General features: G+C 48.7%; 1 protein-coding gene across 2 annotated transcripts in view; it reads right to left on the minus strand.

The window, feature by feature from the left end:
- Positions 1-26,000, minus strand: part of CCDC6 (coiled-coil domain containing 6) — a 100,086-nt gene that overhangs the window by 44,852 nt on the left and 29,234 nt on the right. For both annotated transcript variants that reach the window (XM_059729848.1, XM_014610136.3), the window contains exon 2: positions 2,656-2,805. In XM_059729848.1, coding sequence (XP_059585831.1) covers positions 2,656-2,805 — 150 coding nt within the window. The remainder of the gene's footprint in view (positions 1-2,655; positions 2,806-26,000) is intronic.

Raw genomic sequence — 26,000 nt, forward strand, 5'->3', positions numbered from 1 at the left:
CTCTGCGCATGTGGTTCTCTTGTGTGTGTGTGCCTGGTTCTCTCTCTGCCCTTTCTCCCTCTCTCTCCTTTTTCTCTTATTTGTCTCTTTTTTTCCACTCTCACTGCAACATGCTCAACAAAAAAGGAATACACAGCAACAAAGGCAACATTTATGATTATTAAATATACTAATATGCAGTACGTTCTGCCATGTACCCCCCACCCTCATTTTGACTTTTTGGCATGCCGGCACTCTGGCACCTTACAAGGTAGACATTGTGGGTTTTTCGGCACTACAGCCAAAAAAATACGTTGCCTACCCCTGCACTAGAGGCTTAGTTTACTGAAACAGATACAGTGCCTCTGCAATGGAAGCAGGGCCACCAGGCTTAAACTCTGACAGCTCTGCCCTCAACATGGAGCCAATGTGCCAGTTTCAGTGAAACCAGAGAGCTCCAGGGCTGCAGCCCTGCAACTTGCTCACTGAGATTTGAGATGCCCAAAACCTTTTTCTCCAGAGCTCATGTGGTACCCACTGCCCTGCATCCCACTGGCTGGGCTGCAGGCTAGCCAGTGCCACCTGAGCTCTGGGGGGCCTGATCCTTTTTTCTCCAGAGCTCAGGCAGCACTTGCACCCTGTGCCACTACCAGAGGTAGCAGATCCAGGCCAGGCAGCAGCAGGAAAAAAAAGATAGGGCCCCTCAGAGCTCAGGCAGCATCCAGCTGGCCACAGAGAAGGAAAAAAAAAAAAAAAAAAAAAAAGAGTTGGGTCCCTCAAAGCATTCTGGGATACTGAAGGACTTCAACTTGGGCAGAAGAGCCATGGAAAGGGGCCATACAGCAATGAAACAGGAACAAAGTCAGGCAGACTGGAGATAATCCTGCCCTGGAGAGGTGAAACTCTAAGCCAAATAATAAGTGCTTTAAGCCACTTAAAATATGTTAACGTGCAGCCAGTCCAGGGGTTAAGAGCTCCAGAAGCTGCCTAAATTTACTGTGTAACAAGGCTCTATGTTTCATAGAAAAGGACAACCTTCAAAGGACATATCTGTCAAAAAAGGCTATATTCTTTTGCAGAACTGAAACCAGTGGGAGGAAGTAGTATGTATACACTATACAGGAAACCTTGTCTATTTTTCACACTTAATATGCAAGATAAAGGTCAACTCACAAGTGTTAAAGTTACAAATCAGTTATTACATCTCTCCTCAAAAGTGAGAGATGTCACAGGAAATTAACCATAACAGTTTACAAACAATATGTTCTTACTACCATATTTTCTTGCATTAAAAAAACCACATCTTTTAGCCCCAAAACCAGTTGGGAAAAATTGGGGTACAGATTATATGCAAGATAAAGGATTTGCCGCATATCCAGATATTGAGGAACGGGGAAAAGAGAGAGGAGCAAAGAAGCCAAACACCAGCAACAAACTGCCATGGCTCTGGGAACCACTGCAATCAAATACTGCCACTTGTTCATCCACCACAGCCCCCACATTGCTGGACCCATGGAGAACCCTTCCTCTCCAATGCACACCAAATCAGGACTTTATATGAAGTGGCTTGTGCCCAGACTCAGCACACCAGGGCTGATCCAGCCCATGGACCCAGCACTGGCATGTCAGATCAGGTCAACCCTTGTGCCCAGCCCCCAACCCTTGGTACTCCAAGATAAGGTTCCCCCTTCCTCTTCTTAGGGCCTTCCAAAACTAGGGTGTGTATTACAGTTGAAGGTGTTATATGCCAGAAAAACATAGTATACAGTAGAATTATTCACGGCATAAGGCTGTTATTGAAAATAAGAGCTTTAAAATTGAGAAATTAAGCTCTTTAATAATGTTTAATATTAAACTACACTTGCAATTTGCATTCATTCATTCATTCTGTGACATCACACCAACCTAGTTTTGGTGTAGTTGGTGTTAGAGGAATTGAAGATTGCAAGTATCCTGCTGGAACTCACAACAAGCATCCTTCCCTCCACAGATCTAAGAGGGCAACTAAGTGACTTGCTCAAAGTCACAAAATGCACGAGAGACAGGGCAGGGAATTAAATCCAACTCTCCTGCAATACAGGTTAGCACCTTAATCCCTGGGCCATCCTTCTTTGCTGATGAACTAGGGTGTGTTAAATGAAACACCAGTAAAATACATATTAAAAGTTAGTTAAAAGAAAGAGGTCATTTGTTACTAAAAATATCAATAGGTCACCCTTTAACAGATAGCAGGTAACATTGCAAATGTAAAATTCTAAATGCATGCATTTATTTTGCTAACATTTATTTTAAAGCAGTCAATTTAAAATCGTATTGTAAAATATGATTAATCTTGCATTACTGACAAAAACTTGCTAGAAGTCAAAATGATGTTTAAAATGCATTTAGTTTTCACTATTTATGCTACATTTATTTTTAAATATCTCTAAATATACTCTCTTTTATTTTTAGGTTCTCAATGTGATGGCTTGATTTGCAAACTCCATAGGACTGTGTTTAAATTTTTTCCTTTAAAAAAAAAAATATATATATTTTGCCTTTACTAGCACATTTTGAAAAAAGCTTGAACTGACTATATCCCTTTGTTTGTAATCATGCCAACAAAAACTAAGTTTAACCTCTTAAAGCATGACCCCAGGTTTTATGGGAAGAAATAACAGCAGAGAAATCAATTACCTGCATCAATTTTCTTGACAGCTCATTAGTGAGAAATTCCTCTTCCTTCTCATAGTTTACAGCAAGCGTCTCTTTCTCCTTCTGCAAAGCTTGAATCTTCTTAAACAGAGTATTACTGATGAACTCCTCTTCCTGCTCTGCCCTTGCTTGCTGTGAAATCAAGACATTGCAAAAGGATTAGAAGCTTCCATGTTGAAAGCAGCTTCTGCCCCTCTGTTAGAAGCTTACAATTTTAAGCAATTTTCTTCAGATCTGCCATTCCCACCCAAAAAAGACTGTATATGTAGGTTAGTAAAATCTTTTATCACTGCAGCTCTATTCCAAAGTGTCAGACTATTCTCTTCTCTCTTTTCTTTGTATCAACTTTGGAAGCCATGTTAAGCATTTTTCTGAATCACTATTCTGCAAAACTTTTTTTTCTTTAAATCAACTTAATTCCATTAAACAAAACAAACCTCAATCTAATGCAAAAACAGCTTAGCCGTAAAAATCACTACAGTTCTGGCTGCCATGTGCAACCTCCCGTCTTTTCTCTTACACAGACCAATTCATTTATCCCCAACTGTACATCAGGTAGATTTTTAAAATTCCTGTTATATCAAAATCATTTAGTTGTATCTCTCTCCTCCTGTAAAGTTTCAAAGCTCCACAAGGTGGCACATCTAAGGAGGTCACCTTGTCCTTGAAGGTTCTAGGAACTGCTTCACGACCCCCATGCACAATCAACTCCTGCCCCCACAGGCCCTTGCTCTTTCCTGCAAAGTTTAAGTGCTCCTAAATCCTCCCACCTGGCTTTAAAATTCTACAGTTCCACCATAAAGAAGTCATCTGTTTGAGGCAAACTTTAGAAGTGCATATCTGCCACACAGACTATTCTGTACACGTAAACTTAAGTTCAGAGCTGAATAGTTCAACGGCCAAATTTCTACTTCAAAAATTAGTCAAATCACATTTTAGCAGAACTAACTGAAGCAAAAAAAGTAATTTAAGGTAAAGCTCTTTAATCAATGAGATAAGACAACATTCAAAGAAGAAAATATCTCGTTTTTTGAACTCCTAAATACTTGCATCATTTGCCCAAACAGAGAAAAAAAAAAACTTTATGCGCTGCATGTTGATCCAAGGTAGAATCACATCAAATATTTTCAGTTTAGCAAAACATGTGAAAAAGTTAAACGCAAGATTCAGAAGTGTAATGGAAGCTAGCCTGAAACTTCACTTTGCCTCCATAACAATCTTTCCACCAAATCTGGCAGTACCTACAACATAATTCACCTCTACTACAGTTTCACCAGAAAATGTCCTACAAAAACTTGATATATTATAATCACTTATCTACTAGGCCAGGGGTTTTCAACCTTTTTTAACAATTGTACCCCTTCTATCGGTCTCAAAGTTTCAGCTCATGTACCCCTTTATATTTTTTTCTTGTTTTTAATGTTACCAATGATGTTATATATAAGGCAGGCTTCACTAATCAACATTAAATTCATTATTAATATATGCATTAAATATATACACATCATAGTTATGCCACAACAATTTGGGCCTAGGAGGGGGGAGCAGATCGAGACCTTAGCAGTGAGGGGGGGAGTGGGGCTGGGGCAGGGCAAGTGCTGCCCAGTTGGGGCAAGAAGCAGGACAGAGCTGTGAGCGAGCGGCTTGTCCAGGCAGCACAGTGGGTGGTGGGCACTTCGCCACTGCACGCACCCTGGGAGGGTTTGGGGGCTGGGGTGTGTGCCCTAAATCTGCGTGCAAGGTGAAGGCAGGCTGCTGCTGCAGGCTGGGGCCAGGGAGGCACTGGGCTCTTTCTGGAGGTGGGGGGGGAGGGGCGGTTGGGCCAGGGCTGCACTCAGGGCTGGTGGTGGTAGCACTGGGAGGGAGACTATAGTGGGGAGGAGAGCTGCAGCCACCCCAAAATTCACCATAGCCTCCACTCCCAGCGCCTCCACCACTCTCCTTGAGCACAGCACTGACCCAACCCCCTGCTGAGAAGAGCCCGGTGCTGCCCTGGCCCCAGCCTGCAGCAGCAGCTCACCCTCACCCCGTGGACAGATCTGGGGGTACAAGTCCCCGTGCCTTCCTGGGGTAGTGCAGCAGCGGGAGCCAGCCCCCAGGATGAGCCGCTCACAGCTCCATCCCCTGCTCTGCCCCAGCTCTGTAGCACCTGCCTCTGCCCAGCCCCACACACTGCCTCATCACAGGTGCCTCAAATTTGACCCCCCTACCATGCCCCTTCCCTCACAACAGACTTACCAGCTGAACCCAGCTGCTCTCCATGCTGTAGGGCTGTATGCCAGGCTGCCTGCATGCTGCACCGTGGCTGCACGCATACATAGGGCATTTATCGGCCACATCATCCAAAAAAGGCCAACTGCCGATACTGTCACTTTTCCTTATATGGGACCAATGTATCGGTGCTGATCCAAATATGGGACCAATGTATCGGTGCAGCTCTAGTAATTTTTTCTTATTTGTTCTGTGTACCCCTGGTTGACAACCACTGTACTATGCAGAAAGCTACACCTACCACTGGTGTGAAGGGATGCCATGTTTATAATCTGTACGGAACACTGTTCCTAGTTCCTGTACTCCTTTTAAATGTAGAAGCATCTCTAAGGGTGTCAACCCATGACACCGTTTATACCAATGAAATGTGCATAGGTTTATATACTGATATAAATTACACCAGCATCCAAAGCAAGCAGACAACCAGCTCCTCTACTGCAGCTGCCTGCAGTCAGTTATTATATACCTCACCACCCTCAGGCAGGGAAACTGGTAATAACCTGCATGCATAAAGCAAATGGCTGTCTTTAGGCATTGACTAAGCCTGTAGTCAAGTAACTAACCTATCAAAAACCTGGGGGAAAAATGGTGTGGTAGATTCAGGTATACAGTTTAAATATAAACATTTTCATTTGCAATGTCACCTAAGTGTTGTAACTGAGCAAGACCCAGAATCCCTATCATTGGTAATAATTTAAGAATGTCACACCAGCAAATTATCCTAATTATCTATATGAAAGTCAACAAGCTCTTGCTACAAATGTTATATTAAATCATTAGATTATACTTTAAGAGTCAAATGCAAGAGACTGTACTGACATTTTAATTATGTTATTTATCAGGGAAATTTTCAAAATAAATTTAATATAAGACGCACATTCAGAACCCAATATGTTTAATTTGGGCACAGTGAATTTCAGGATGGTGAGCACTCACTCACTCATGCTAATAAACCCACTCCTTTTGCTGTCAGTAATACAAACCATTTCTGCTATTTTTCAATTTTTGAAAAAGACATAAAAATGCAAATCTAGATCACGAGCATCTTAAAAGGTTTAGAAGTAAACATAGAAGCACTAAATAAAGGGACCAAATATTTAGCCCATACAAGTGACAAGACAGCTATAATTCAAAGCAGTGAGAGTAACAGTGCAAGTTAACAGCAATTTATCTTACAACAATGGATGTAGATTTAAATTACTTAAAGGAATTTGACGTGTGCCAACTCTGAAACTGGAGAAAAATCAAGCCAATACTATTATAATAGATGATAAAATAATTATGCCTTACCGTCCTTTTTCTATGCCCATACCCTCCCTTTCTTCCAGAAATTATCCCATTATCTTTAAAACTGGCACAAGAAAATTAATTATGCTTTTAGAAACCCAACCTCAATTTCTGTCACATTAAAATATTTGCCTTAATCCTTCCTAAAATCTTGGAGAAACCTTGCAATCTGAAACCTTGGAATCTAAAGCATTTTCACCACCAGGATACAAACCAAACACTCAACCTATAAGCAAATGTATGCTGTACACTGCAGCAATAAGTCAACACCTTCTTCTTCAAGGACTAAAAAGTCGATAAAATTATGATAACTTAGCCTTTTAATCACCTAAAATTCCTTTTTAGTGTTAAGCTCAGGATTTCCTGCTGATCTGACCAGCAGGCAACTTAAGGTAGAAATCTTATCCTTTATTATTTACAAGTTAGAAATTCATTAGTAATAATCCACCAGAAAAATAGATGACCTAAAAGAAAACTAAGAGAGACTTTTAAAAACTTCTATACAAATATTAAAAAGAAATGGTGAAAATGCAGGGACCAAGCATGAAACACCATGTCACAAGAGACTGAAACCCTTCCCCCATGCCTCTCATGGGACTACCAGCTGTTCAGCTTCCACCTTGCAGAGGGACCCTTCGATGGCCCAGCATGACAGAAATGGGTCCATGTTTTGTTGCAAGCTGAAACGTTCAAATTGGAGGATCAGGCCAAAAGAAACCTCATGAGATTCAATATGGACAAGTGCAAAGTCCTGCACCTAAAACGGAACAATCACATGCACCAGTACAGGCTGGGGACCAACTGGCTAAGCAGCAGTTCTGCAGAAAAGGACATGGGGGTTACAGTGAACAGGAAGCTGAATATGAACCAAGTGTGCCCTTACTGCAAAGAAGACTAACAGCATACTGGGCTGCATTAGTAGGAGCATTGCCAGCAGATCAAGGGAAGTAATTATTCCCCTCTATTCAGCACTGGTGAGGCCACATCTGAAGTACCGTGTCCACTTTTAGGCCTCCCACTACAGAGACAATATGGACAAATTGGAGGGAGTCCAGCAGAGAGCAATGAAAATGGTTAGAGGGTCCGGGCACATAACTTATGAGGAGAAGCTGAGGGAACTGGGCTTATTTAGTCTAGAGAAAAGAAGACTGAGGCAGGATTTAATAGCAGCCTTAGACTACCTGAAGGGTGGTTCAAAAGATGATGGAGCTAGACTGTTCTCACTGGTGACAGGTAACAGAGTAACGGTTTCAAGTTGCAGCAAGGAAAGTTTAGGTTGGATATTAGGAAAAACATTATCACTAGGAAGGTAGTAAAACACTGGAACAGGTTACAGAGAGAGATGGTGGAATCTCCATCGTTGGAGGTTTTTAAGACCCAAGTAGACAAAGCTTTGGCTGGGATGATCTAGTTGGGGATGGTCTTGCTTTGAGTAGGGGGTTGGACTAGATGACCTCCTGAGGTCCCTTCCAACTCTAATTTTCTATGAAAATTCTATGAAACTCCCCCGGGTCCCATATAGCTGAGCCAGTAGGGAGCCGCGCTCCCGAGCCGCGCGGCGCGAACAGAGCGCGCAAACAGGGAGGCTAGGGAAGGGACTGTCCCCCCAGGCCAGGGAGCACCCCCGGGGCTAACCCTTGGGGGAGCAGGCTCCCGCGGCAGCGGATCCCCCCAGCGGGGGAGCGTAGGGGCGGAACTGCCAGCAGGCACTTCCGGGTAGACCGGGGCGCCTGATTGGCCGTTGGAGTGGGGCGGGTAATTCAAACCGCGGGCTTTAAAGCCGCGGGGTGACGTAGTTCCCAGCACTCAGGAACCAGCAGCAGGAAGGAGAGGAGTCAGCACACATGTGTCCCGCACGCACGTGTGCGCCTTTTACCAACTGACTGACAAGAGGCAGCAGCGGCAGCAGCAGCAGAGGAATCGGCAGCGGGGGCAGCAGCAGCTGATCCCCCGAAGGTAAGTGGGGCGGAAGGACCCGGCGCAGCTGAGCCGGATCCAGAGGGGAAGCCCCCCGGGTCCCATATACCTGAGCCGGTAGGGAGCTGCACTCCCAAGCCGCGTGGCGCGAACAGAGCGCACAAACAGGCGTGCTCTGTAAGAGCACGCCGGCGTTTGCGCCGGCGGGCGGGCCGGGAGGGCCAGGCGTGGGACTCCTGTAGGGGTAGGGCGTAGACACTGCACAGGTCTACAAACAGCAGTTTATAGAATAGTGTCTACGAGGAGTGCTGCTAGGGCCTCTGCCCAGGGGGACAAGGCTACCCGGGGCAGGTCTGAGGCCTCCACCCAGACTGAGCCCATGGGGGAGCTGATGTCCCCCTACCTCCTGGCCTGTGAGGGATCCCCAGCAGGGCCGGGGGGGGGGGGGGGGGACAGAGATTGTGGGCCCCCACACCTGTCTGGCAGGAGCCCGTCTTAGGGCTCTGGAGGTGCAGGTGAGGGAGCTCCAGGAGGAGGTTAGCAGGCTGAGGGGGGATCAGGGAGGCGGAGGATGAAATTGACAGTTATTTCCTTTCCCTGCAGGCCCAGGCACCCAAGGAAGAAGCAGCCCGGGGAGTGCCCTCCGCAGCAGAGTGGCAGACGGTCACAGCCAGGACCGGAGCAGCTCGCAGCGAACTGGTACCAGCTTCTCCAGTCCGACTGGTGAACAGGTACGAGGCCCTGGCAACCCTGCAGGAGATGGAAGGGGAGGAGGAAACCCTTGGGCAAGAAGAAACACCACGTTCTTCACACTCCGAACAGATCAAGAGATCCACGAGGACCCAAAGGAGGAGGCGACGAGTGCTCGTCATAGGCGACTCCATCCTGAGAGGTACGGAAGGACCCATCTGTCGCCAGGACCCCTCGGCACGAGAGGTATGCTGCCTCCCTGGAGCAAAGATTCGGGATGTGACGGAGGTAATCCAGGCCAGGATCAAGCCCACCGATTACTACCCCATTGTCCTAGTCCATGTGGGTACTAACGATGCGGCCAGGAGAACCCCCGATGGCGGACTACAGTGCTCTGGGTGGCGTGCTGAAGGAATTCGGTGCACAGGTGGTTTTCTCTTCCATCCTACCGGTGACCGGACGAGGAAGACGGCAGGAGAACTGCATCCGAGAAACCAACTGGCGGCTTCGGCAGTGGTGTCTCGAGGCAGGCTTCGGCTTCCTGGACAATGACCCGCACATCACGACGAGGGACATGCTCAGCTGGGATGGGCTTCACCTGTCCCCCAAAGGTAAGCGTGTGTTTTCTACTAGGTTGGCAGATCTCCTCCGGTGGGCTTTAAACTAGGCTCGTCGGGGGGAGGGGAGTACGAGGGCAGGGGAAGCTGTGGACCACCAAGCCATGTGTCACCCACAAGGACAGCCCAGCCTGAAGGAGAACATTGGAAACCTGAAAGCCATGGGGAGATCAGCACTACAGAACAGGTAAGAAACAAGAAGGTAAGAAACAATGGGCCCCTTGGGACTCGGAGCGGGGGGGCAGCAAAGGCACCAGTCGCAGGGCTCAAGTGCCTATATACTAATGCTAGGAGCATGGGGAACAAGCAGGATGAACTAGCGCTCCTGCTTGCACTAAACACTTATGACTTAGTGGGGCTAACAGAGACCTGGTGGGATTCATCCCATGACTGGGCGGTACATATTGAGGGCTATAGATTGTACAGAAAAGACAGGTCGGGGAAGAAAGGGGGGGGGGGTTGAACTTTATGTCAGTGAGCAATATACATCAACCCTCATCAAGACAGAATCCAAGGATGAGGAAGTAGAAGGATTGTGAGTTAGGCTACATGGGGGGCAAGGAGAAAGGGATTTGGTGGTAGGGGTCTGCTACAGACCCCCACACCAAGGGGAAGAAATAGATGCGGGGCTCCTGAGGCAACTCTCGGAGACCATAAAAGCTAAACAGGCGGTAGTCATGGGGGACCTAAACTACCCAGACATCTGCTGGGAGACGCAGACAGCAAGGTCCCATTGCTCACGCAGGTTTCTAACCTGTGTACAGGACCTCCACCTGACACAGGAGGTGCATGGTCCCACTAGGGGGAATGACATACTGGATCTGGTATTGGCAACAGGGGATGACATGATAGGGGACCTCCAGATCGGTAGCCATTTGGGAGACAGTGATCACCTAATAACAGAATTCAACATAAGACGTCGAGTGGGTAAGGTAACTAGTAGGGTGAAAGTGCTAGACTTTAGGAAAGCTGATCTCAATGCACTCAGGCAATTAGTAAAGGACGCACTGCAGAGTAGGAGTTTTGAAGGGATGGGAGCCCAAAAAGGGTGGCTGTGCCTTAAGGAAACGATCCTTCGGGCACAAAGCAAGACGATCCCCGAGCGAGGCAAAAAAGGGAAAGGGGCCAGGAGGCTTCCCTGGCTGACCACAGAAATCCAGGGCAGCCTAAGGGCCAAAAGGGGAGCCCATAAAAAGTGGAAACAGGGTGAGATCAGTAAAGATGAATATACCTCCTCTGCTCGTGCTTGTAGGGAGGCAGTTAGGCGGGCCAAAGCTACCATGGAGCTGAGGATGGCAACCCAAGTAAAAGACAACAAGAAACTGTTTTTTAGATATATTGGGAGTAAAAGGAAGGCCCAGGGAAGAATAGGACCCCTGCTAAATGGGCAGAAACAATTGGTGACAGACAGGGGGGACAAGGCTGAACTCTTCAACGGGTTCTTTGCCTCACTGTTCCTAAGTGAGGGGCACGACAAGTCTCTCACTGGGGTTGCAGAGAGGCAGCAGCAAGGCGCCGGACTTCCATACGTAGATCCTGAGGTGGTGCAGAGTCACTTGGAAGAACTGGATGCCTTTAAGTCGGCAGGCCCGGATGAGCTCCATCTGAGGGTGCTGAAGGCACTGGCCGACATCATTGCAGAGCCACTGGCGGGAATATTTGAACGCTCGTGGCGCACGGGCCAAGTCCCGGAGGACTGGAAAAGGGCTAACGTGGTCCCCATTTTCAAAAAGGGGAGGAAGAAGGACCCGGGCAACTATAGGCCAGTCAGTCTCACCTCCATCCTTGGTAAAGTCTTTGAAAAAATTATCAAGGCTCACATTTGTGAGAGCCCGGCAGGGCAAATTATGCTGAGGGGAAACCAGCACGGGTTTGTGGTGGGCAGATCGTGCCTGACCAATCTAGTCTCTTTCTATGACCAGGTTACGAAACGCCTGGACACAGGAGGAGGGGTGGATGTCGTATACTTAGACTTCAGGAAGGCCTTCGATACGGTATCCCACCCCATACTGGTGAACAAGTTAAGAGGCTGTGATGTGGATGACTACACAGTCCGGTGGGTGGCAAACTGGCTAGAGGGTCGCACCCAAAGAGTCGTGGTGGATGGGTCGGTCTCGACCTGGAAGCATGTGGGCAGTGGGGTCCCGCAGGGCTCGGTCCTTGGACCGATACTCTTTAATGTCTTCATCAGTGACTTGGACGAGGGAGTCAAATGTACTCTGTCCAAGTTTGCAGATAACACAAAGCTATGGGGAGAAGTGGACACGCCGGAGGGCAGGGAACAGCTGCAGGCAGACCTGGATAGGTTGGACAAGTGGGCAGAAAACAACAGGATGCAGTTCAACAAGGAGAAATGCAAAGTGCTGCACCTAGGGAGGAAAAATGTCCAGCACACCTACAGCCTAGGGAATGACCTGCTGGGTGGCACAGAGGTGGAAAGGGATCTTGGAGTCCTAGTGGACTCCAAGATGAACATGAGCCAGCAGTGTGACGAAGCCATCAGAAAAGCCAATGGCACTTTATCGTGCATCAGCAGATGCATGACGAATAGGTCCAAGGAGGTGATACTTCCCCTCTATAGGGCGCTGGTCAGACCGCAGTTGGAGTACTGCATGCAATTCTGGGCGCCACACTTCAAGAAGGATGCGGATAGCCTGGAGAGGGTCCAGAGAAGGGCAACTCGTATGGTCAAGGGCCTGCAGACCAAGCCCTACGAGGAGAGACTAGAGAAACTGGACCTTTTCAGCCTCCGCAAGAGAAGGTTGAGAGGCGACCTTGTGGCTGCCTATAAGTTCATCATAGGGGCACAGAAGGGAGTTGGTGAGGTTTTATTCACCAAGGTGCCCCCAGAGGTTACAAGAAATAATGGCCACAAGCTAGCAGAGAGCAGATTTAGACTGGACATTAGGAAGAACTTCTTCACAGTTCGAGTGGCCAAGGTCTGGAACGGGCTCCCAAGGGAGGTGGTGCTCTCCCCTACCCTGGGGGTCTTCAAGAGGAGGTTAGATGAGTATCTAGCTGGGGTCATCTAGACCCAGCACTCTTTCCTGCCTATGCAGGGGGTCGGACTCGATGATCTATTGAGGTCCCTTCCGACCCTAACATCTATGAATCTATGAAATGTTGACATGCATCTGCACCAGAAAGTGAAAGAGTTGGATGGTGTCACTGGAGTCAGCCCTGCAGCTGAGCCAGTTTCTGCAACTTTTTATAGTTGCCATCTTGACCTGGTCCCTCAAAAAACTGGCCAGACAGACTGACTGCAGCTGGAGCAGTCCAGGAAGGCATAGAAGACAGTCTCCTTCACCACCTCTTTGTAGAAAGGGCAAGCTGCTGATATTGCCATGTCTAAGCGGAAGACAGAAGTGCCAGGGGGCAGGGCCACATAGAGCAGCTGCCACTGAAGATCACCAGTTCTCTTAGCAACGGGTAGCTTGTATAGGGTGTGCCAGGCCAAGCAGGCTTGTTCTGGTGTTGCTACCACTAGGTGCTGCCGCAAGTCACATAAGGGCAGGCAGTAAGGCATGATGAATTTTGACTGTCTGTGTATATAGTGCCTTCCCAGACTGGATCTCAAAGAAGATCCCGCCAGTGTCCCTGTTAGTTATGGGGAGGGACAGCAGAGGGCAGGCCTTGCCACTTACCACTGTCCACAGCTGGACAAACAGGAAGTGACAGAGGGGGTCTGCCTGGCAAGTTACCATTGGAAAGGGCTTATTGTGTGCAGCAGTGGTCTTCTAGGGCAGAGGTTTCCAACCTTTTTAGGCTGAGGACCAGCAAACCGCAGCCTGGCAGAACTGTGGGCAGGTAGCCAATGCTTTTTTATACTCAATATAAAAAAGGGTTGGTTGACAGTCTGCAGTACGCTGGTCACCTCCAGTCTGCAGTTTGCCAGCTCATGGTCGCTTCTGGTTCAGCAGCCAGCCCTCCTGTGGACTGGCAGCCAACCCTTCGGGGCCCAGGGGTTGGATACCCCTATTCTAGGGTAGCAAGCACATCTGCAGGGATGGCAGCATTTACTTTGCCTAAGAGGCGCAAAACAAAACAGAGTGGAGGCCCAGGTGGTCAACTAGGGCTTTAGCAAAGAGCCAGGTGGACCATGCTGAGTCAGAGGTGGATCAGCTTGATGAAATACAACCAGACTAAGGAAGTAATAAGACTTCAGGATGCTTGGTTCAGTGCCCCCTGTGGCAAGGCCAGATTATGGACTAGGGGCTCCAGTAAGAGCTCTGAAAAATCACAGACACCTACCCTGGGGTCTCAGTTCAGGGGTACACCCACCCAGGCAAGGCTGTAGTAGAAGGACATCCCAGCCAAGGCAGTCAGGATCCAACGTGAACATTTCCTGATGAAGACTGGGGCCCCTCACAGGAAAGCAAAGACAGCAGTTGCTAAGGAGCTTGCAGGCAAAAGGCAGCCACTCTGCTCGGCAGGTCAATTAGGTCTAAACTTTGCTTGCTGACAGAACAGGCTACTGGAGCCAGTGGTGCCCATTCCAGAAGTCCACAAGGCGCTTCCAGAGCTATTAGAGTAGGGTTACAAGTGGGTCCAGAATTGCACCTGTGCCACAGAGTAGCAGCTGTCAGGTTGTTGATGACCAGGACCCAGGCAGAGTAGGAGAAGCTAGGTAGGTGCCAATGCCACCTCTGTAGCTGTTCCTCTGCTGCCTCACTGAGGCCTTTTCAGTTCTTGGCTAGAGAGAATGGAGGACCTAGGAAAGTGACTGAGGCTTTCAAGCCTTCATGGCACCAGAACAGGCCTCCAGATGCATCCAGACACACCCAGCAGAAGTGTGTCTGCCTCCACACAAATCCAGATAGAGGTGATCCCAGCTTTCCTAGGTCCTCCATTCTCTCTAGCCAAGAACTGAAAAGGCCTGAGTGAGGCAGCAGAGGAACAGCTACAGAGGTGGCATTGGCACCTACCTAGCTTCTCCTACTCTGCCTGGGTCCTGGTCATCAACAACCTGGCAGCTGCTACTCTGCAGCACAGGTGCAATTCTGGACCCACCCTCCAGCAGAACTGTGTCACTTTTGGTCCACTTGATATGGGCTTTAGAGGCAAACTTGTAAGCCTGCTGACACTCACAAAGGGACTGGATGTCATCTTCCCTGCTCACAGAAAGAGTCACATCATCAGGTTATGTTGTGCAGCCAGTGACTATGGCTCAATAGTTAAGGCATAGAGCCCTACTGGATGCCTCTGCATGCTGGGAATGCGGTACATGGCTCTCTATTCACCTTCAGGAGGCTAGAGACGTCCTAGTATAGAAGCCAGATGGTTGAGACAGACCCAAAAAAACCAAAGATTTCCAGAGTCCAGAATAAAAAGTCGTGGTTGACATGATCAAAGGCTTTTTCTTGATCTAGGAAAACAAAGCTGATGTTCAGGTCAAAGAATTCCATGGCTGCCAGCAGGTCATGTAACAGAAATAAAGTCCTGGATGGCTCTGCCAAGTATGCAGTAGTTCTGTTCAGGGCTGAGAGAGGCCAGAGAGAACAAAGGCCCACAGTTAATGAAACATAATGCATAAGGTTACTACAGAAAGAATAAGAAGTCTCTCACCTGATTATTTCTGGACACTTCAGCTAATGCAAGGAAATAAACTCATGTCACAGGAGTTCTGGAGGGATACATGCATTAAAAGCTAGATCCGCAGTAATTGTCATAAGGAAGAACTCAAGTTATTGGAAAGTGAGGAATGGCATACAACATATTTCAAGCACCAGAAATAGGGTAAAAAAGCTTTCTGGAAATAAATTTCTATTTCTTATTCTACTGCAGCAGTATGTAGAAGCACAGTAAACAGCACTGCACAAACAGAACAAGGGACAATTCCACCCTCAAAAACTTGAAATCCAACATAATCTTCACTTAACAGGAATGTTCTATGCCCTCCATTCTAAAAGATCTACCACTATCCTATTCCAAAGATGGAGCCTCCAAAATTTTTTTTAAAGTATAGTTATCAAAAAGAGTCATTCAAAAATGTCACTCCAAACACAGGAAATGTATGCATTTAAATCAGGGGTTATTGCAGGGCCTTTGGCATGACTTTACGAGTGCTCGTGGTGCTCGAGCCAGGTGCCAGATGATTGGAAGATAGCCAATGTGGTCCCCATCTTTAAAAAAGGGAGGAGGAAGGACCCGGGCAACTATAGGCTCATCAGTCTTACCTCAATCCTGGGAAAACTCTTTGAGAAGATCATCAAGGAGCACATCTGTGATGGGCCAGCATCGGGGATGATGCTCAAGGACAACCAGCATGATTTCATTAGGGGCAGGTCATGTCAGACCAACCCGAATACCTTTTATGATCAGGTCACAAAAGCATTGGATGCAGGTGTCGCCATGGATGTAGTCTTTCTGGACTTCAGCAAGGCCTTTGACACTGTCTCCCACCCCTCATTAAAAAACTAGGTGACTGTAGCATCGATCCCTACACGGTCATATGAATTGCAAATTGGCTGAAGGGTCATACTCAGAGGGTGGTGGTGGATGGGTCATATTTGACCTAGGGGGAAGTAGGCAGCGGAGTCCCCCAGAACTCGGTCCTTGGGCCCACGCTGTTCAATTTCATCAGCGATTTGGACAACGGGGTGAAAAGCAACCTGTTCAAATTTGCTGATGATACCAAAATTTGGTGTGAGGTGGGCACACTGGTAGGGAGGGAAGACTGCAGAATGACCTAGATAGGTTGCAGGGGTGGGCTAACAAAAACAGGATGCATTTCAATACTGACAAGTGCAGGGTACTGCACTTGGGCAGTAGTAACCAGTGGCACACTTATAAGATGGGAAACTCCCTTCTTGAGAGCATGGAGGCAGAAAGGGATCTTGGAGTCATCAATGACTCCGAGATGAACATGGGCCAACAATGCGAGATCACGGTCAGCAGGGCTAACCGGACCTTATCGTGCATCCACAGGTGCATCTCAAGTAGGGCCGAGGAGGTGATCCTCCCCCTCTACTCGACACTGGTAAGGCCACAGCTGGAGTACTGTGTCCAGTTCTGGGCACCCCACTTCAAGAGGGATGTGGACAACACAGAGGGTCCAGAGGAGGGCCACCCGCATGATCCGGGGACAGCAGGGCAGACCCTACAATGAGAGGCTACAGGACCTGAACCTGTTCAGCCTTCACAAGAGAAGGCTGAGGGGGGACCTGGTGACCGTCTATAAACTCACTAGGGGGGACCAAAAGGGTTTGGGGGAGACCTTGTTTCCCCTAGCGTCCCCTGGGATAACAAGGAATAATGACCACTAGTTGTTGAAGAGTAGGTTTAGATTAGACATCCATAAGAACTACTTCACAGTAAGGGTGGCTAGGATCTGGAACCAACTTCCAAGGGTCTGGAACCAACTTCCAAGGGAAGTGGTGCTGGCTCCTACCCTGGGGGTCTTTAAGAAGCGGCTTGATGCCTACCTGACTGGGGTCAATTGAGCCCAGTTTTCCTCCTGCCCAGGCAGGGGGTCGGACTTGAAGATCTACAAGGTCCCTTCCGACCCTACTTCTATGATTCTATGAAATCATTTTAAGTAACTGATAGATCTGAATTCAAAAAGCTTGTCATAAGATAAATGCTTTTAAATGCATTTCAGTGAAATGCTGTGTTGTTGTCTATGGATACCATGTGGCAATTTATATAACAAACTCTTCCAAAAAGGTAGTAAAAAAACAAAAATAAAGCACACATTTTAGTGCACAGAGCTGTTCTGTTACGACAGAAGGACTGTGCAACTAAAATATTACAAACTTAATATGATTCATACTAGGGATGCACCAATAAAGATTTTTTTTAGCCAGCCAAATCAGTCGATACCAATCTGAAAGCTGATATGTAGTCTGGCAGCTTGGAGAGCAGCATAGGGCCAGTAAGTCTGTGAGGGGGAAGGGGCAAGGGGGGGGGGGGGGGACACAGATCAAGGCCCCCACAGTGAGGGAGGGAGGGAACGGGACAGGGGCAAGTGCTACCCAGCCAGGGCAGGGTGGGATTTGGGACTTGCCCTTGGCGGTTCATCCAGGGAGGTGGGGAGGGGGCAGCTCGTTGTGCTGTACGCACCCCCAGGGGACGCATGGGGGACATGTGCCACCCCCCCCCCCCGATTTGTGCACATGGTAATGGAAGTATCAATGCACCTCTAATTCATACCACATCATTAAACAGATGGTGGGTAGTATGGACTGTAGATTACTTTTTACTCAAACTGTAACTTAAATTACAAATAGTGGGTTTTTAACTTGTCGTTTATTATAACATAATTATTTGATGTAATTTCATGTTTAGCTTTTAATTTCCTGGTGACCACCTCATCCTTTAAAAACTTATTCTTTACAAAGAGTAAATTACTTTAGTTGTCCAGTGCATCTTACCCATTTTGCCCATAACCCTTCTTGTTTTGCCTTCTGACCTCTGGCTATAGGTAAAGACTAAATGCTTTCACATTCTATATTATTGCACTATATAGTATTTACACACCTTTATGGGAACTTTATGTGAAAAGACTTTTCAAAGCATTTGATGAAGGCAGTTCCAGCTTACAAAAGCTTGTGCTATGCATCTCATAGAGTCATTAAGAAATAGGGCTAGAAGGAACCTATACAGGTCATCTAGTCCAACCCCCTTCCTGAGGCAGAACCATCTCTATCCAAACCATCCCATACAATTCACAATCTAAACTCAGCATAAGACTACCATTAACCCAGGCACAGACAGGCACCCTAACCTGCCACAGGTAAAACAGGGGAATCACGGCAGCCAATGCCCTGCTTCTACAAAAGGTTGTCAATATATGCTTAAGAGATCCCAGGGAGACAGCCACACACCCGCTCTATAGAGGAAGGCAAAAATCTCCACAGTCCATGTCAATCTGACCAGGAGGTAAAATTATTTCTTGACCCCAAATACGGCGATCAGGCTGACACCCGAAGCAACAGCAAGACCCTCTAGCCAGGAACCTCTGACTGGTCCCACAAGCAACTTTGGCACACCCAAATCAAAATCCACAGCCTTCGCTGTAGCCGACACCCAATGACTTTGACAGAAGCTTAAAAATACCCTGATATGTAGCAGAAGGGGGCTGGGGAGAGAGAGAAAAGGGGCAATCAACAAAGCCCAGAAGCATGGGGAATACCCATAGCAGAACATACGCATAAGGATGCTTAGGTCAACCCCAACCACTGTCCTAGGCAGTCTATTCTGATTTAGTTAATCTATTAGATGCAAATCTACCCTGCCTTCTGCTTGACTCCAGACAAACACAGCTAGCTACATCTTTCCTAAGGAGCAGAGAAACCAGCAGATGGAGCTAAAGTGCTATTTTCCATACTCAGAGCATACAGATATGGAGCTCAATCTTTGCAACGATCCAGAGGCAAGGAACTTAAAATGGTACTCTACTGGAAGGGTCTCATGGGATCACAGGCCTAAACCACCATTACTCAAAGTTGCTTTTTCTAAGACAGTGATTCTCAACCAGGGTGCCATGTCCCCCTGGAGTACCTTGAGATCCTTTGGTACTGTGCAGTGCCACACAATGTTAGCACTGTTAGATCTGTAAACATGATTCACAAGATAAATGCAGAGATTTCAAACAGAATTCTATAGTTATTGTCTTTGAGTTCTTGGCAACAGAAGAACTATTCTATTATTTTTCTGTAGTAAAAAAAAAAAAGAAGTAAGAACTAAGCTGTCATTTTCTGAGGGGTGCTTTCAATCTCGGGGTGCCTCGAATCTCAAAAGGTTGAGAACCACTGCTCCAAGACTAATTTTGCACAAAAGCAAAAGGGTAAAGAGGAGCAATTAGCTGTCGCAATTTAAAGAATACTGAATCTGTATTTGTCATATCTCAAAATAATTTAACTTCTGAGTGTCCCCAAACTACACACCATTATGTTGCTGTACAACAGCCAACTTCTATATACAGCAAAACAGCAACTAACCATGACATTTAGAGGAGTCAGTTGAAGTCATGAAGGGTTGTTGTGGTGGTGGTTTTCCACAGTGAAGCCACAGAAGCTTTCCTCAATGTCTGAAGTGTGACTAGGGTGGCAAAGAAGAAATTTGATCTTATGATTAAAGCAACAAACTTGCTCTAAAAGGGCACGTCCAGACGAGTGAGCACGTGCATCTTGCAGCATCTCATAGATTCATAGATGTTAGGGTCGGAAGGGACCTCAATAGATCATCGAGTCCGACCCCCTGCATAGGCAGGAAAGAGTGCTGGGTCTAGATGACCCCAGCTAGATGCATATCCAACCTCCTCTTGAAGACCCCCAGGGTAGAGGAGAGCATCACCTCCCTTGGGAGCCCGTTCCAGACCTTAGCCACTCGAACTGTGAAGAAGTTCTTCCTAATGTCCAGTCTAAATCTGCTCTCTGCTAGCTTGTGGCCATTATTTCTTGTAACCTCTGGGGGCGCCTTGGTGAATAAAACCTCACCAATTCCCTTCTGTGCCCCCATGATGAACTTATAGGCAGCCACAAGGTCCCCTCTCAACCTTCTCTTGCGGAGGCTGAAAAGGTCCAGGTTCTTTAGTCTCTCCTCATAGGGCTTGGTCTGCAGGCCCTTAATCATACGGGTGGCCCTTCTCTGGACCCTCTCCAGGTTATCCGCATCCCTCTTGAAGTGCGGTGCCCAGAACTGCACGCAGTACTCCAACTGCAGTCTGACCAGCGCCCGATAGAGGGGAAGTATCACCTCTTTGGATCTACTCAAAGCCCTTTGAGATGCTGCAGGAGGCACGTGTGGGAACGAGAAAAGGTTCCCCACGCTGAAAATGTGCAGTGCAGGGGAAAATTAGAGCCCTGGATATCCAGGGGTCAAAAAAACAAACCACCAGTGAAAAAAAGCAGAGCAGGGCGCAGTCCCAGATCGTTTAACCAAAGGCTGGGTCATCCAGAGATGCTATGGTAGCAGCGCAGTTGACCCTTGCCCTGGTGCTGAAGCACGTTGCCTGCCTGCTCCCCCAGCGCTCTCAATTCTTGCCCCACCCAGCCCCATCACCCACCTGGCCCCTGAGCCCACCCCCCCGATCCCTGCCCCTCCTGCCCTGTCCTCCACCTACCCCCCAAACTCCCCCATGGCTGTCTTGCTCAGCCCCATCCCCGCTATCACTGCCCTGCCCAACACCATTCCCTGCCTGCCCCTCAAGCCCCCTTGATGGCTGCCCCAGCATCTCGGCAATTAACCCCTCCCTACCCCCCAAAACTCTGTACTCACCGGCAGTAGCAGCTGCTGTCAGGGGTCACTGCCCCGCCCCCCCAAGCACGGGGCCAGGCAACAGCCCCAGTGGCCCCAGCCTGGGGGGGGGGGGGAGGGGGGCTGTGCCTGTGGGGGGTTCTGGGGCTGTGCCAGGAAGCCCCAGAGCTCCTGCTCCTGCCGGTGAGTAGAGGCTTTTTTTTAAGTGCCAGAGGCTGGGGGGGCAGCCATCGGGGGGCTGGGGGTGTAAGTAAGGGATGGGGCCAGGCAGGGCAACAATCTGGGGGAGCAAGCGGGGTGGTAGCACCTGCAGGTACCATTGGGCAGGGGGGCTTTAACCCCTGTGGGGGGGGGCACCGAAACATATAGCTTTTTAAACTGATTAAGCCAGGACAGGACAGCTTTTTATACTGCTAGGCACAGCACAGGTGCTGGCCCTGGGCTCTAGCTCCCCCTGTTTACAGATCTAGGAGGAGCCAGGTAGGGTTATTTTACCCCAGGTGGCACAACCTGCCCCACACCGAAGTGCATGTCTGGACACGTGCACCGAGGCAAAAAGCCCCAGCTCAAATTTGCACTGATTCTATTTAAGCCGCTGCAAGCGCATGTGTCTGCATGTGTGGACGTGCCCAAAGGGTGCATCCCCACATGCAGGGGCATGTGCTTGCAGCAGCAAAAACAGTACTGGCACAATTTTGTGCCACTACTTTTTGCTGCAGTGCATGCCCCTGCACATGCACTTTGGTGTGGCACAAATTGCCCTGCTTTGGGGAATGGACCTTTCCCTGCTCTTCCCAGCTCCCAGCATGCTGGGGGGCCCAGAGGACAACTAAAGTAGTGGAGACACTGTGGCCAGCAGCCACAGCATCTCTTGAGAGGGCTAAGTCTCTGCACCTTCTGGCGCATGCTCCTCTTGTGTGCACTGAGTTTTTTCACATCTTTTCTTTTGTGCTACCAGGATTACCTGGTAGTAAAATTTGCAGCGCAGGGCATATTTTAATGATCCAGGTGTACAGTCTATGCCACAAACCACATGTACCTGCACATCTGAATCCAGCCAGAGTTTATGGGTTCAATCTGCACTTCTACTACAGTTTTCTCTCTGTTCTAGGGTAAGTCACAGTTTCTCCTGCCCTTCAACTCTCAAAGCAGTTTCTCACCTCAAGACGAATTTGCAAAATAAATTCATTGTTGCATGCTCAGACACAATGACAACAGAAATTTCTCAGTAATTAAACCAGCAGATTCACCTTTATACCCTTATATTATTTCACTGTCTACATGGCATTTACTGGGAGATGCCAAATAAAGCATGTAAATTTATGAATGTTCGTGTCTTTTTTTTTTTTTTAAATGGAATTTTGGCTTGCTTCCCACACTGCCGCCTCCTTTTTTTTCCAGATGAAATAAGGGAGGTTGTTTTATTTTAAAACTACAAGTATTACATACAATTGAAGTTATTTTCCATACTGGGAACATCAGATTTAGTTACAAAAGCCTTCAACTTCTCTAAGAGGGATAAAATTATCAAGGTTCCCCAACCCCAAAAAAAGAAAAATGGGACACACTCTGATGCATTATATACACACACATACACACCCTCCCCACCCCAAATTAAAAAGGCCTGGCTATAAATAGAATCCAGCCCAAACACAGTCCTCCACAACAGCTTGCATGGTGGTGAAGGGAAAGATTGGTTGTATAACTTACTTGGAAGGTAAAAAAAAACAAAAAACCTAGATTCAGACACATCTAATGAAAGTACACTTATAATAAAACTATTTAAAAGAAATTTTAGGGGGAAAAATGATTTATCATCTGTTTATCATGTGAAAAATTTCTAATTGTTTTTAAAGGATTATGATTAGATGTGCACTGATACACTGGTTCTTATTGTATCAGCACCAATAAAGGAAAATTGACATTGGCAATCGGCTTTTTTTGTCTGATAGTGTCGCCAATAAACGCTGTGCATTCGCGCAGCCATAGCATGCACACGGCCAGCCCAGTAGTTTATAGACAGCAGACTTAGGTTGGTAAGTCTGTTCGGGGGCAGGGCCAGGGAGAGGGAATGGGTGTGTGGGAGCAGATTAAGGCCCCTGTGGTGAAGAAGGGAGTAGGGCTGGGGCTGAGGTAGGTGCTGTACAGCCGGGACAGGGCAGGGCACAGGATGGAAAAGGCAGTGGCTTGTATGCGGACGGATCCCATCACTGTCTGCACCTCCTGGGGAGCCATGGGGTTCACATGCCCCCCCAGATCTGTGTGTGAGGTAAGAGTGGTCTGCAGCTGCAGGCTTGGGGCTGGAGGCTGCACTGGGCTTTCTGGCAGAGGGGTTGAGGGGGCTGTGCTTGGGCCAGGCAGCAGTGGCTATGGCAGTGCTGGGGGGAGGGGGGAAGCTACAGTCAATGTTGGGGTAGCTGAACCCCCCCGTAGCCACCCCTTCCAATACTGACACCTCCTACCCTGCACCACCCTGCCCGGCCCGAGCGTAGCTCCAGCCCAGTCCCCCTGCCAGGAAGAGGCTGGTGCAGCCCCCAGCTCCAAGCCCATAGCAGCAGCCTGCCCTCACCCCGCGTGCAGCAGATCCAGGGAGCACAAGACCCCAAGCGTACACCGGGGGTGCGCACAGCATCAGGATCTGCTCCCGGCATGAGCCACTCGCAGTTCTGTCCCACGCCCTGCCCTGTCCTGTGAAGTGTTATAAATTCAGGGGAAAAAAGATTCTGCCTCTGTGGATATGTACTATAGAATTTTGTAAAACTTTAATTAACTTTATTTGTATGGAAACGTGCCTTAGATATATCTGCTGAGTAAGGAAATGTAACTACTGACAACTGTCAAGCAAAAGAAAGTTCAGTGAAAGGAGAAGCATATTATAAAACAAGTGTGCCTGAAAGTATATTTCATTCATTTCTCTTCGGTATTTGCTGTAACGATAGAGATCCTAGCTAACAACAACTAAACCCCCTGAAAATACGTTCCCATTGAAACGTCAGTCCATGTCACTATGCCTAATCTTTGACAAGGGACCTCTTAAGCTAAGAGAAAAAGCTTAGACAAAGAGTAATTCCTGCTGAGCTGAAATTTCTTCTCCAAAACTTCTAAAAAATAAACTGCAAGTGACAGCAAAAAGACATACCAATATTTTCTTAAATGTTTCTGTTTGTAAGAAACAATCTGTGGAACCAAATAAGAGACTGGAATTTCCAAAATATACAGATGACAATTTTAGATTATAGACAATAATAAGTTGGGGCCAAAGGCAGCAAAGAGGGGGGGCTGGCTAGGCACACATGGGGCTCCATTTGTACGTGTGCCCCCTTACCTGAACGAAGGTAGTGGCAGCAGAAGCAGTGGCAGGGGCAGCAGCAGCTGATCCCCCTAAGGTAAGTGGGGAGAGGAGCCAGCACAGCTGGGGCGGATCCAGAGGGGAAGCCCCCCAGATCCCTTTTAGTTGAGCTGGCAGGAAGCCGCGCGGTAAGAGAGCGCGCAAACAGGGGGAGGGCTAGGGGGGACTGTCCCCCCAAGGCGTGGGGAGTACCCCCAGAGGCTGTCCCTTACGGAACTGTGGGATCCCCCCCTTCAGGAGGGAACGTAGGGGGCGTGGGCAGCAAGCAGGCACTTTTGGGTAGCCCGGAGCACCTGACTGGCTGCAGGACAGCCAAGGGAATTTCAAACCATGGCGTTTAAAAGCTGAGGTTTGTCCCAGCCCCCGGCAGTTGGGGCTGAAAGCAGCAAGGAGAGGGTCTGACTAGGCACATGTGGGGCTCCATTCGTACGTGTGCTCCCTTACCCAAGTGGAGGCAGCAGTGGCAGCAGCACAAGCAGCAGAGGGGTCAGCAGCAGCTGGTTGGTCTGCCTAAGGTAAGTGGGGAGAGGAGCCGGCACAACTGGGATGGATCCAGAGGGGAAGCCCCGCGGATCCCTTTTAGTTGAGCCAGTAGGGAGCCACACTCCTGAGCCTCACGCTAACAGAGCGCGCTAACAGGCACATTCTGTAAGGGCACACTGGCGTCTGCGCTGGAGTGAGCACAGACGGGCAAGCAGGAAGGGACAGGAGGAAGACTTCAGCAAGGGTAAGGTGAAGGCACCGCACCAAAAATGGTGTTGGACATGGAGTGCTGCTAGGGCCCCTGCCGAGGGGGCACCACCCATCCGGGGCTTCTCTGAGGCCTCCACCCAGATAGAGTCCACGGGGGAGCTGGCATCACCCTGCCCCCTGGCCTGTGGGGGATGCCTGGCAGGGCAGGGGATGGGGCCCCCTACACCCGTCCCGCAGGTGCCTGTCTTAGGGCCTTGGAGGGGCAGGTAAGGAAGCTCCAGGAGGAGGTTAACAGGCTGACGGAGATCAGGGAAGCAGAGGATGAAATTGATGGGCATTTCCTTTCCTTGCAGGGCCGTGCACCAAAGGAAGAAGAGCCCCAGGAGGTGCCCTCCACAGTGGAACGGCAGACAGTTCCCTCCAGAGCCAGGGCTGCTCGCTGTGGTGCAGTACCAGCTCCCCCAGTCCAAATGGGGAACACGTATGAGGCCCTGGTGACACTGGAGGAAGAGGATGGTGAGGAGGAAACTTCTGGTGAGGAGGCCACTCCACAGAACCGGCTGAAGGACGCAAGCTGACCCGGAAGAAGAGACGCTGGTTACTTGTCATAAGTGACTCCATCCTGAGAGGAACAGAGGGTCCCATCTATCACCAAGGATCCCATGACACGCGAGGTCTACTGTCTGCCCGGAGTGCGGATCCAGAACGTGACGGAGATGATCCTGGCCCGATTACTACCCCATGGTCCTAATCCATGTGGGCACTAATGATGCGACCAGGGGCAATCCAGATCGCCTGATGAAGAACTACCAAGCTCTGGGGGGCAAGCTGAAGGAGATAGCAGCACAGGTGGTCTTCTCATCGGTTCTTCCAGTGAGTGGACGTGGAAGACGCCATGAGACCTGCATCTGGGACGTCAACTTGCAGCTTCGAGAATAGTGTCTCGCGGCGGGCTTCGGCTTTCTGGACCACGACCCACACTTCAGAACAAGAGACATGCTCGGGTGGGATGGGCTTCACCTCTCCCCCAAAGGTAAGCATGTGTTCTTGTTCAGGGCTGATCTCCTCCAGCAGGCTTTAAACTAGGCTCATTGGGGGAGGGGGAGGAAGAGGACCAAGGGAGACACAGAACACCAAACCAAGAGCCACCTACAAGAACAGCCCAGCCAAGACAGGCGACGAGCACAAGAAATACCCCGGTAAGCGACAGGGGCCTGGATAGTCCTAGGATTGTGGGGGAGGTGCATACAACCTTAGGAGGCCTTAAATGCCTCTACACTAATGCTCATAGTATGGGGAACAAG

This window comes from Alligator mississippiensis, chromosome 6, assembly GCF_030867095.1.
Source record: "Alligator mississippiensis isolate rAllMis1 chromosome 6, rAllMis1, whole genome shotgun sequence".
NCBI classification, from domain to species: Eukaryota; Metazoa; Chordata; order Crocodylia; family Alligatoridae; genus Alligator; species Alligator mississippiensis.